Genomic DNA, 13,554 nt, shown 5'->3' with positions numbered 1-13,554 from the left:
TCTAACATTTTCTTCAAAAAATATTATAAGTAATATGTTCTTTGAAAAATATTAATGTAATAATATGTGAAAAATATTAAAATAATATTGTCTTAAAAAAATTTAAAATTATATTATCTTCAAAAAAATATTATTAATACTAGTTTATATATATACCTATATAATTCAAATAAAGAAAGAGCATCTCGTCATCCGAATTTTTCTTAAGCTTTTAAAGATCTAATGGCATGTCGCTACTAATTCCATGGTTAAGATTGTTTCTGTCTCATTTTAATTTCTAAAACTTTCAAATAAGAATATTTTATAGTAAATACATAAATTTAGTCTATATTGACATCTTTTAAAGATTCATGAATCGCTTGATTGAAAAAAGGAAAAAAAAAGAAAAATAGATTCATGAGTCTCCTATAAATATATACATGAATCTAATCAACTACAAAAATTTTAAACATATAAAAAAATTGAATACTTAGCATTTTTTTTTTTGGTCAAAATTGAATATTTTGAACCAAAAAAAAAAATTAGTAACATAAAAAGCATTTTGACATGGAACATTTTGAGATAAGGTTAACAGGTTTAAGTTTAAAATTACATAGGGAACAAAATGAATAACATTAGCTATAAATAATCATTTTCAATTTATTTTGGAAACATTACTTTAGTATTTGTACAAATTTTTAAACTTTTATTCCTTTTGAAAAAAAAATGTATATTTTTTCTTTTTTCAGATTTTTTTAATCCTTAAACAGATTTTTGTAATTTTTTATTCACTTTGAATATATTTTCCAAGTTTTTGAACCAAGTTTTTCCAATGCAGAGTCCATTTATACTGATAAGAAGAGGCTTTTTGTTTTTGTCTTTTTATTTTTGGTAAAGTTCATAGAAGTGTTTGATGTGGATTAGGGTTTAAAAGGAATGATATATGCTTAATTAACATTTAGTATAAATACTAATTATTTGAACTTTTTATAATTTTTAAGAAAAAATATTTCTTTTCAAAATTTTATAGTATGTGTGTAGATTTTTGTACATGGTCACTAGATTCTTAAAACGCCTCGATAGAATTTAGATGAGGAGAGAAAGCTCACGCAAATTTTTGTGCACCATTAGAGACGCTCTTAAATACTTCAAAGCTTAAGTAAAGCTTAGTTGAGGAAAATCCATATCTGAATTTGACCACCTTCCACACTTTAGCATGATCCTCCCTTCATTTGAGCTTTGCTTAAGCTTTTAATAATCTAATAACATGTAGTTACTAGCTTATCATACAGTTAAGATTGTTTATCATTTTAGTTTCTAAAACTTCAAATTAAGGATATTTTATAATAAATACATAAATCTAGTCTTTATTGCAACTTTTATTCACTTCTTATAAAGATTCATGAATCTCCTTTCAAAAAGCATATATATTCATGAATCTAATTATCAACTAAAAATTTTAAAAAATAAAAAATAAATAAACATTGAATACTTAACATTTTTTTTAGGTGAAAATTGAATACCTTGAACAAAAAAATTGTTTAAACATAAAAATGCACTTACATGGAATATTTAGAGACAAATGTTATAAAGGTTTCAGTTCAAACTTAAATACGGAACAAAACTAATAAATAATAATTATTAATTTATTTCGGAAACATTACTTTAGTATTTGCACAAATTTTTAAACTTTAATCTTTTTGAAAAGAAAAATTGTTTTCACAGATTTCTTTAATACTTAAATAGATTTTTGAAAAAAATTTCCATTCATTTTGAACATATTTTTTGAGGTTTTTAAACCAAGTTCTACCATTACGGAGTCAATTTCTACTCAAAAGAAGCTTTTTTTCAAAGCTCGAAGAAGTGTTTGATGTGGATTATGGATTAAAAGGAATGATATATGCTTGACATTTAGTATTAGTAACTTTTTGTTATTTTTAGGAAAAAAAAAATACTTCTTTTCAAATTTGTTAGTATGTGTACAGATTTTTGAGCGGTTTTATTATTTTTCTAGTTTTTCATAGTTTAATTTTCCGTAGCTATCATTGTTGACTTTTGTATTTAATAGACATTTGTTAGAAGATAATTATTTTTAAAAAGTTTTTAAAATTAAAATGAGAGAGAAATAATCTTACCTTTTAAAATTAAAATGAGAGAGAAATAATCTTACCCCAACTCTCAGTGGTTACATGTTAGTACGTTATTAAAAGATGAACGGATAATCCTGTTTCAATTCATACTATGGATATTTAAGGTGTCGTTTGGTATATGTAATTGGTTTTTATTATTTTTCTCTATCTATTTATGTGTAATTTGTTGATATCATGTTTTACTGAGTGGTCATTATGTGTAATTTGCTAATGTCATGTGTTGTGAGTAGTAGTAAGAATTTATTGGGCATCCAAGTTAGCTATAAAGCTAAGAAAAAAAGAAAAAAAATACGCATACACACACACACATACACACAATTGAGAACAGATCAAATAGTCTTAGTTTTTTTGTTTTTGTTTTTTTATTTTTTTATTTATTTTTTTCTTTCCTTCAAGTTTTTAGATGTTTTAGATGTCAAACAAACTATAATTATCAATAACTAACACATGATATAAGCTAGTGACACATAATTAGGTAGAAAAAAATAAAATAAAGAAAAGTAATACTATGTTATCAAAGGACATCTAAGTCATAATTTTCTTTCTTTTTGAACAAAATTTATAAAAAAAAAAACGAATTGAATTTTTTTATTTTTTATTTTTTTAATTGGTGTAGCCATTGTTTGATTACTATCTTTTCTATAGTTAAGCTCTGATAGACTTCATTCACCCAAATAAAATAATAATAATAAAGTTCTGATAGAGTTCTTTTCTTGGATTGCAAGTGAAATGGAAATTATTACTTCAGTTGCCGGAAAATTGGCAGAATATGCTGTAGAAGCAATATGGCAACAATTTGTCTATTTGATTGGCTACAAAGAAAGCACTAAGAAGCTGGATGATGAACTCAAGAGGTTGGGGGATAAAAGAGAAGGAGTGCAATCATTGGTGGATCATGCCGAAAGGAACGCACAAGTTGTTGTACCTGCTGTTGTAACATGGCTTAAAAATGTGGACCAGGCCGAGAAAAATGCAAGAGAATTTCTCAGGAATCGAATCGGAGCAAGACATGTACATGCATTGAATCTGAAATTGCGGTATTCATTGAGTAAGAAGGCTAGCAAGATGACTCAAGACATCATTCAGCTCCTACAAGAAGGGAATAATTATGATTTCAACACAGTAGCATACCCTGCACCGCCAAATAAGGACTACGTTTCTACCTCCATAACAGGTTTTACCGGTTTGACGTCAAGAATCTCAGTTATGGAGGATATCATGCAGGCTCTCAAGAATGATGACATCAATATGATCGGTATTTGTGGAGCTGGAGGGATAGGGAAGACAAAAATGGTGGAAGAAGTTATGGGAAGAGCAAAAGCTGAAAAGCTATTTGAAGAATTTGCAATGGCGGTTGTCTCTCAAACACCAGATGAGAAAGCAATTCAAGGCCAAATTGCAGATAAGCTAGGTCTGAGGTTCTATGAAGAAAGTGTAGCTGGACGGGCAGATAAGCTTCGACAAAGAATGATGAAGGATGGCAAAAAAATCCTTGTGATATTGGATGACATTTGGGAGAAGCTTGATTTCGACAAGGTTGGACTTCCTTTGGGACCTGATAATAAGAGATGCAAGTTTATTTTCACCACCAGAAGCGAAGAGGTATGCGTGCAGATGAAATGCCAAAAGAAAGTTCCAATGCCGTACTTGGCAAAAGAAGAGGCATGGAAGCTTTTCCGGGAATCAGCTGGCAGTTGTGTGGATGATCCTCTGTTGCATCCGATAGCAGAGGCAGTAGCAGATGAATGTGCAGGTTTGCCGCTTGCCATCGTTGTTGTTGGAAGGGCCTTGGAAAACAAGGTTGACCAAAATGTTTGGGCCGATGCGCTTCAACAGCTTAAAAAATCTGCACCAAGAGACATTACTGGAATGCATAAACATGTATTCTCACGCATAGAGTTTAGCTACAATTATCTAGAAAGCAAGGAAGCAAAGTCATGCTTCTTGCTTTGTTGTTTATTTCCTGAAGATTTTAAGATCCCAATCGAATTTTTGGTGACATATGGGATGGGTCTAAAGTTATTTGATGACGTTGATACAATACTGGAAGCAAGAACCCGAGTCCTTGCATTAGTTGACAAATTAAAAAGATCATTCTTGTTGTTGGATACAGATGAGGAATATGGTGTCAAAATGCACGACGTTGTACGGGACTTTGCCATATCAATTGGAAGCAAAGATGAGCCTATGCTGGTAAGATATGATGTTGGTTTGGATGAATGGCCTCAGAAAGATTCATACGAACATTACTCCAGAATCTCACTTCAGTTCAGTAAGAATCCCAAGTTTCCTGTTGATTTCTTGCAGTTTACAAATCTAAAGCTTTTACAACTCTTTTACACCTCACGGCGTGAGAATCGTAAGGATAATATTCCAGGAAATTTTTTTCAAGGGATGAAAGGACTTGCAGTTTTAGCTTTGGTTAAAAATGATACGCCATTATCACTTCCACCATCTTTAGGAGTCCTAAAAAACCTTCGAAGCTTGATTCTTCATGGATGCAGCGAGATAGAAGGATTATCAATGATTGGAGGTCTAGAGAAACTAGAAATATTAAGCCTTGTTGGGTCCCAGATTCGTATTTTTCCAAGAGAAGTAGGACAATTAAAGCATTTGAAGTTGTTAGATTTGTGCGGATGCGGATCAATCCAGCGGATGGAGCGAGGTACTCTGTCATGCTTATCTAGACTGGAAGAGTTGTACATGTTAAATACATTTGATGATGAACGGCTATCGATTAATGAAGAAAACAGAGAAGAAGCCACTGCAAGTCTAATTGAGCTAAAGGCATTATCACATTTGAAAGTTTTGGCAATTCAAATACCAGCTTATGCTTCTATGGCGACAGCGTTTCCCTATGACAATCTAAAAAAATTCATATTCATTTTATCTGAAGGTCGTCTTGACTGGGAGGAAAGATATGCGTTTCCACTTGAAAATACCTTGGTACTCCATGAACATGAAAGAAGTAGAGTATTCTACCCGTTGTTGCAGAAAACAGATAATGCAGCTTTCGAGAATTTAATGAATTTGGAAAATGATCTTTGTGAATTAGATATAAACGGTTTTGCACACTTGAAGAAATTGCAGCTCAGTTTTTGTGAGAAACTGAAATACATCGTTGATTGGTCAGGGAAAGAAACACCAGAAGCAGTCTTTCCCCAATTGGAGTCACTTGGAATCGGGAATTTAGAGAATTTAAAAGAGATATGCCATGGACAGCCTTCACATAAAAATAGTCCGGAGGCGTTGAGGAGTTCGTCTTCCACGTTGCTTGCAAGTTTTGGCAAACTAAGATCTCTTACTCTAGATGGATGCCCAAGGTTGAAAAATATCTTCTCAATGTCCATAGCAAGAGGTCTGACTCTTCTCCAAAGATTGGATGTGTCCGAATGCAATGAGCTAGAAGAAATTATATCAAAAATAGGAGAAGATGATGAGAAACCAATTAAGGAGATTGGATTATTCCCTGAGTTAACAGATTTGAAGCTGGGTGATCTACCTAAGCTTAGAAGATTTAACTCAATATCCTCCCGAAATAAGGTATGTTATCTTCTTCAACCCAATCCATGCGTGCCGGTTTTATTTTTTATAATTTTCAAGTTTTCTTTTCTGTGGCAATTGGCCGCCAACTCTACCCAATATATATATATATATATATATACGAAGTACACAACCATTTAATTACAAGTTAATTAATTAAAATAACTATGCTATCCTTATGTAATGAAACGATTATTATAATCCAAAAATAAATAATTATAAATAATTACTTAAGAAAAAGGTATATATAAACAATTATAAATAATATATAAATTAAAATATATACTAACATTATATATGTTCATGTTAAATACATATTAATCAGGTTTGTTGATTTTCTTTTTCTTTGAAAAATATATAAATGTTGGCAATCTAAGATAAAGGTAGAATGATCGGTACATTTTTTTTTAAATAGTTTATTTTCTTATTATTTTTCATGGTAATTAAGTTCATTGTACAGAGGGTTCAATATTTCATACATTCTTATAATGTAAGTTATTTGTTATTTACATAGTTTGAGGGTGTTGTTTTATTTTTTAATAATAACTCAACGGAGTTCCATGATGTTTTTCGCCTAAATTAAATAAATCATAAATGTAGCATATATCAAGTATTAGAATGTCCAAATTTACTATATTCTCTGATATCAAATTGCGTAATGTTTTCTGCCTCACGGTGATATAATTCAGGTTGTATTAGCTGACAAGAAGGATATGAGCACCCACGAAATGGATAAATTTGCAGATCAGAGTCAGCGATATGACCAACTGGATATTGGGTCCTCATCTGTGCTACTAGCAACTCCGGGCTTTCAGAATCTTAGATCGTTGCTTGTAGTTCGTTGTACCAGTTTAAGAAATCTATTTTTGCCTTGTATAGCCAAGCTGCTTGTGAACCTTGAAACCTTAGAAGTCAAAGGTTGTGCAATGATGGAAAGTATTGTGGAAAAAGAAGAAGAAATGGAAGAGGCCCTCAAAGGCATAGTTTTGATGTTTCCTAAACTGAATTTATTGGAACTTGAAAATCTGCCAAATTTCACAACTTTCAGCGCAGAGGATTCTACTTTGGCATTGCCATCCTTGGAAATATTATCTATACGCATGTGTCCGAAAGTAAAGACTTTGGATCATATGATTAATACAAGCTCGTCTTCACAACTGAAGTCCACGGATTTCACCACCAAACCATCTTCCGCAGTCCCTAAGACGAAGACCGTCTCTGATGGCAGTGGCACCTCTATGGATTCTCATCGGGGTTTTAGTAGATGGCTTTCATGTTTTGGATCTGCGAAAACTACATTGCCATCTGGGTCAGACGGCCCATTGATTGCTAATTCAACTGATGAGATGAACATTATTCAACAAAGAGATGTATTAAATCTGAATGAGGTATGTGTTTACAATTAGATTGCATATTTGTCAGAGTGAACAATCGAGTATGACATCGATGATTGATGTTCACTTCCTGACAACTTTCAGATTTAGCTGCAAAATTTTCAGCCTTCTAGTTCTCCAATTATGTTAATCAGATCGTGATATATATCTTGTATTTCTTTACCTTTTTACTTTGTTAGATCACCAACTTTGATTAACGGTATTTATTACTTTATATACATATGTCGCATATTATTTTTCAAGGGGGTAGAATTAATTTGTATTTGATTTTATAAAATGACTTAATTAATATATGTTGTGGCCGTTGGTTGATCAGATGATGATGATGAGTAAACTTGTAAACCTTACTATCGAAGATATGGACAACATGCTATACATATGGACAGACAAAGTTGATGGTGGTTTCATTCCATCCCATTTGATGAATAGGATGAACAATCTGGAAAGAATGGAACTGTGTGGATGTGAGTCATTGGAAACAATATTTCACATCGAGCGGCGGCCGAAAAGTGTGGATGTCCTTCCACTGTTGAATTGCTTGAAGGAATTGGTTTTGCGGACTATACCAAAGCTGGAGCAAATATGGAAGAATATTGGTGAAGGAGATTTTAAGAATCTGAAGAGATTATTTGTATATGAATGTCACAATTTAAAATACCTTTTCTCATCCGACGTCGCTGAGCTTCTTGTCGAATTGGAGGAAGTCAGCGTAATAGGATGCGACATGATGGAAGAAATTGTGGGGAAATTAGCTACAGATGATCAGAAAGATCAAGATCAACCTATACATGAAAAGATCAAGAGTACTGAGCAGCATGCAGGCCGAGTTTTGGGATTAACAATGTTTAAAAAGCTTAAATATCTGGGAATTACACGTTGCCACAAATTGAGACATGTGTTCAGTGGTTCCTTTGGTACTAGAGGTTTGGAACAACTTCAAACACTGGACATATTCAACTGCATGATGATGGAGCATATTGTAGCTGCGGTTGCAAACGAAGAAAACGAGAAGGAAGTAAAAGCAACAACAACAATGATGAACAACAAGATTGTGTTCCCTCAACTAGCGACTCTGAGTCTTTGTGCTTTGCCCAGGATGAAGCGTTTTTGTCAGGGAAATAATTATGTAATGGAATTGCCATCACTCAAACAACTGGCTGTGGAAGCGTCCCCCATCATGAGGAGGAACTTGTCGGAAGAATTTTCATTTGATTATCAGCCAATGCTCCGACATTGATTTCCGTATTTAATGTGGTAATAGCCACTGTTTCACAATTATTAAGGATCATATTTCAATAGAACAGGTACGTGTGCACTTATTTCCAATTTATTATTATTATTTTTTATTTATACAAAAACGAAGTTTTTAAATTAATGTATATAGCTTGTATTTTTTATGGATTTCCTCACCAACGACCGACTAATTTGGCCTTCAAAGCAACATTGAGGTTTTCAATATAGAAAAGGAAAACTTTTGCCCAATGCCCCTATTTTGTTTAATAGAAAAATGGTCAGCCCATTCAAAAAATAAAAAATCCTTGGTTTTAGAGATATTTTAAAATGTTTAACAAATATGTATGTATTTTTTTAAGATTTGTTGCTTTTCCTTTTTGTTGTCCAGTTGGCCTACTCGGGTAAATATGTGATTTTTTATTTTATTTTATTTTATTTTTTTGTGTTGGTCAAAATGTGAATTTTGTTTAACAGAGCTTTTTCCTTACTTATTTTAGTCGACTTAAATAAACAGTTGAAAGAAAGAAAAGCACTAGTGGCGGGTTCATTTTTCCTTGTTTCCATAGCCCCAAGACCAAAATTGGCCAATGATACTGGTCCAACCACCGTGGAAGCTACCAAATTGGATTTGGACAAATAACAAAAGTTTGGGTGCCAGACAGACAAGCAATAGTCAATAGCTAAGAGAAAGCAGACGCACGAAAAAATTTAAATAATAACAAAAAGGAAGAGAATTTTTTTTATTTTTTTTAATATATATGGTATTAGCTCTTCGTCGACCCCAGAAACTGTAAAAAATGCGAAAGTGGCATTAATTGAGGGGTTAGGGTTTGAATTGCTGAATCTGCCTGCCAGAAATCGCAAACCCACAAAATGCGGCGGAATTGGAATTGTTGCCACATATCATTAGCATTTGTTCTGAAATTCTTGAATTTCCTTCAAGCATTCATAGGGGTCTCCATCATACTCTACTCCGTATGGATGCTGGATCAGTGGGAAAACCACATACCCATTTCCCCACCACCTTCCGCTCCTTCCCCTGATTCTTCCTCTCTGTCCCTCTTTTTCCACTCTGAATCCGCTGCTGTTTCCGATCAGATCACCGTCGATTTGGTTTCTGGATTCGATGGCACTCTCGGCCTTACCCTCCTTTCCTTCAAGCTTCCGGCTCCTTGGTATCTATTCTTTTTTTTTTTTCCCTTTTTTTTTTTTTTTTCTTTTTTTTGTTTGGGTGGGAGGGGTTTCAGCTAATCATGCTAGCTTTTGCTTTTCTTTCTATTGAACTGCGTGGAAAATAAAGTGATTTTGAGTGTTTCAAATTTATTGCTATAGCTATACTTTTCTGAATTCTAATAAATATATTTAACTCCGGTTCTGGATTAGTTGATGTTTCTGGCTTTGATTTAGGGTTTGGAATTTAGTATTGGGTGAAATAAAATTTATTTTATTAAATCACGTGTGAATGGAATTATGCTTGATAATTTTCCAAATGAAATCTGGAAATATTGGGGACCTTTTTCTGTGATATGATCACTATTTTGAATTTTATGCTATAGTTCTTCGGCTGGTTCTTCTCTGCCTGGGTGGTGTTTTCCTCTTGTGGCTTTTAATCTTCTAAAGATGGTTGATGCTGTCAACTTGAAGGTTTTGTGGTCGAAAGTGTGTACTTTTTGATCATTAAGTTGGTGCTTTTTCTTTGGGTGCCAGGTTCATCTACTCTTTCATGGGGGTGGGCATTTTGTTGTGTTGCGTTACTTTCATAGGTTGCATTGCAGCTGAAGCAATTAATGGTTGCTGTCTCTGTTTCGTATCCTCAATGCATACATTTCTTAAATGTTGTGTGCTAAAGCAGTGGTTCTATTTGTGTCTCGTATGATAAACTTAAAAATTAATGAATTATTGTTAGTCTGGTTTTTATAGGTGAATTTAGTTAAAAAAAACAAAAAAGAATGTATATTCTGAACTAGGCAAGGATCCAGAGAACAAAGGGCTCTAGTCAATTGTGTAATACCAACATATGCTTGACTCTGTTTTTGTTCTATTTATCTTAGAGTCCTGACAACAGTGAACTAGAATATCTATATTGCTTATGGGGAGATTCACCAGAAGACCTAAACTAAATAGAACTCAGCCATTGATCATAAGTTTCCACATGTATCTATTATTTCTAGTTTGCAAGTTGAGCTAAAGAGATTTAGCTGCATAAACTGTTCCATTGCTCACTCATTTTCCTTAATTTTTTAACCTTAGTGTCCTCTACTTCCACATATATCTATTATTTCTATTTTGCAAGTTGAGTTGAAAGAGATTTAGCTACATAAACTGTTCCATTTCTCACTCATTTTCCTTAATTCTTTAACCTTAGTATACTCTGCTGATGACTGTAATCATTATATTAGAAGCAGCTTTGGTGGCATTCATTGCAATTGATCATCGTTGGGAAAAGGTATATTTTTATATGTGTATTGAATTTGGTAATATATGAATCCAAGGGTGTAAATCCTCCTTGGCATCTCACGTATCCCATTAAGTAGTTTGTTTAATTACTACTCAGGATCTTCCCTTTGACCCAACTGGTGAACTTCAGAGTCTTCGATCCTTCATTGAAGCCAACGTTGACATTTGTAAGTGGGTTGGTATCACCGTCCTTGTAATACAGGTACGTAAATCGTGTGTCCATCCTTGTCCTTATAATTGTATTTTCCCTTTCATTTCCTTCTTCATTTTACCCTTAACATGGAGCTTTCTTTAAACATTCATGTCTAACAATGGAGATGACCACTTTAGAATTTTTTTTTTTTTTTTCCTCTTACAAAAATAATCTCCTTATGTATTTTTGGAGGGACCGTCCTCGTTCTGTTATATGTTAATTGGATCCTGATTCTTCTCATGTACTTTTCTTCTGTATGATAATTTCAGGCATTATCACTTCTGTTAGCAATTGTTCTGAGGGGCATGGTTTCTACTAGGAGAGTTGACTACAATGGTGAAGATGATTACGATGGTAGGGCTGCAACTAGGGAGCCATTGCTTAACCCACAATCAAGCCAAGCATCTGGATCAACCAAGGTTGATGGCAGGGGGACTCACTCTGACGTTTGGAGCACACGGATAAGAGATAAGGTATTTTGTTCAGAAGAGTTGTCGGAGGCTAATAAAGTAATGCTTCGTTATCTCCTTCATGTTAAGCTGTTTATTCGATATTAATTTTTTATTTTTTATTTTTTTTGAAAAAAAACAATTGACAAGGTGGAAGAAGCATAAAATAAGACTTAAAATATAGGAAACAAACACTTCTAGATTATAACAAATTGACAAGAAGGAAGAAGCATAAAATAAGACTTTAAAAAATTAGGAAACAAGACACTACTAGATTATAGCTCAAACTGTGCATTGAATAATAGTAATTTTGCAAATGAATGTGGACTCTGAACTCTGAAGTTGATATGGCAGTTGGCTTTCATAGTATGGATGGGTAATGCAGTGTTACTTATCCCTACAATATCTGAAATGTTAGGCGGTATTTATTTAGTGGTTCATTTTGTATGTAGTTGCTCTTGTATGTTTCTTAATATTATTATGATTGACAGTTATAATCCTGTCCCACTCGTCAAAACAGAATAAGCTCCATGTGCTTAACTGCACTGCCTTTTTAACTGATTTGCACTTCTCCCAGATGAGAGAGAAGTGAGCTTTGTTCCCTGATTGTTTAGAAGAATATCAACTTGCTAGATTCTCATTTTTATCTTTTAAGTTTGTACTTTCTATATATAAAAGATGTGTAACTTTTGCTTGTTAAGCTTATGATGTCACTAGTATGAGTTATCTCTCTTTTCTCAACCATTCATTCCTGTACTTTGTTCTGCAGTATGGATTAAACTCCGCTGAAAGATACGGTTCTCTGGATCAGAATGCCTCAAAAAGTATGAAATCCAACCAGTGAAGGCAATCACAGTGTATGTGTCGTCGTTCTTTAATCTCTAGTTTCAGATTGTTATTTGTTCAGCTCCTGCAGTTATGGAGTCGTATGTGCATAGAGAGTGTTTTGACTAAGTTGTCAATGTAAACAAATGAGATGGTCCTGTAAGATGTGTCATTAATTGTTAAAGGAGAAAGCTTGTGACCAATAATACATTGTACTAATTATGATTCAAAGGAATTCATGAGTGATTCGTCTTTATCTCAAGTTTATTTACTTATTTATTTATTTTTTGTCTATAATTCTTGTATAAATTAATTATTGTAAATTTACTATTGCTATTCTTAAGATGGTGAAGAACATTAAAAAAGAGATTGACTATCGCTATTTTGAAGATGGTGAAGAAGATCAAAAAAGGAGGAATAACAGAATTTGCATTTTTTTCCCCATGGTGCTATAATTCCCTTTCATGTTCTTCCAAAATGGACATGTTTCTTAAAAATATTTATTTTAGCATATTCTTGGAACTACATGCTCCATGGTGATAATAATTAATTAATTCAGTACATAAAAATCAGAGGATGATGAACACGGCAGTGATTCACGATATCTCCTTTTAATTTTATAAGGATCACAATAATCTAAAGAGAAAGAGACATGACTTACAAGTCATAACTCAACCTGTAGTGTTAGGCATGAGGGTCATAAGTAACTCAGCTACTTCTATTCCACTGATTATTTTCACAAGTCACGCACACATGCTCTCTTTGGCCGCTAGGCACGAATATTCTGTTATTTGCCAACAACGAACGGATGGCCTCAAAGTCATACGATGAATTGAATTGAAATATATATATATATATATATATATACACACACATGCATACATACAATGATGATTTTTCTCTCTGTTTATTTCTGTGTATCCACTGTGCCTAGTGGATTTTTTTTTAAATTTTTTTGAACTACATCAAAACTATAGATAGAGAGGTGAAGTTGGAGATGCAGTCATAAACATTTCTACGTTTCGTTTCTTCTGAAATGAAATTAATTTAGAATAAGAAGGAAACACGTAAAATACTTCTTGATGGAAACATCAAATTGTCACCCCATAGAAGTCTAAAGAATAAAGAAAAACTCTGATTGGCCCAAGACAATTTATAACACATTCTTAAAAAAATAAAATAAAATATAATTATAGATTTAAAAGGTAAATTTTTAAGATGAATTGGATGAGTGGTGACTTATTGAGTGGCAGAAAAGAGAAGGGTACACGATTTGACAAGACTGTACGGATCCACAAGCCCTCTGATGTCTAATATTATTGTGGGTTGCG

The 13,554-nt window shown here is 33.1% G+C and overlaps 2 protein-coding genes across 3 annotated transcripts; both read left to right on the top strand.

Annotated features, from left to right (window-relative positions):
- Nucleotides 1-2,858: 2,858 nt before the first annotated feature.
- Nucleotides 2,859-8,720, top strand: LOC107426483 (disease resistance protein At4g27190-like). Its single transcript, XM_060820351.1, has 3 exons — nt 2,859-5,672; nt 6,362-7,060; nt 7,383-8,720. Exons 1-3 carry the CDS (start codon nt 2,859-2,861, stop codon nt 8,301-8,303), a joined length of 4,434 nt encoding a protein of 1,477 aa, XP_060676334.1. The 3' UTR covers nt 8,304-8,720.
- Nucleotides 8,721-9,035: 315 nt separating this feature from the next.
- Nucleotides 9,036-12,479, top strand: LOC107426452 (tetraspanin-18). Of its 2 annotated transcripts, none has more exons than XM_016036644.4 (6): nt 9,036-9,474; nt 10,007-10,106; nt 10,665-10,745; nt 10,854-10,958; nt 11,219-11,422; nt 12,168-12,479. In XM_016036644.4, exons 1-6 carry the CDS (start codon nt 9,173-9,175, stop codon nt 12,240-12,242), a joined length of 867 nt encoding a protein of 288 aa, XP_015892130.3. In that variant the 5' UTR covers nt 9,036-9,172; the 3' UTR covers nt 12,243-12,479. The 2 variants fall into 2 exon arrangements, with proteins under 2 accessions (XP_015892130.3, XP_015892128.3); XM_016036642.4 differs by having other exon boundaries at nt 11,219-11,458.
- The last annotated feature ends 1,075 nt before the right edge of the window (nt 12,480-13,554 follow it).

This window comes from Ziziphus jujuba, chromosome 9, assembly GCF_031755915.1.
Source record: "Ziziphus jujuba cultivar Dongzao chromosome 9, ASM3175591v1".
Classification (NCBI taxonomy): Eukaryota; Viridiplantae; Streptophyta; class Magnoliopsida; order Rosales; family Rhamnaceae; genus Ziziphus; species Ziziphus jujuba.
Note: the sequence above shows the minus strand (reverse complement) of the source record. Positions and strands in the feature narration are given on the sequence as shown.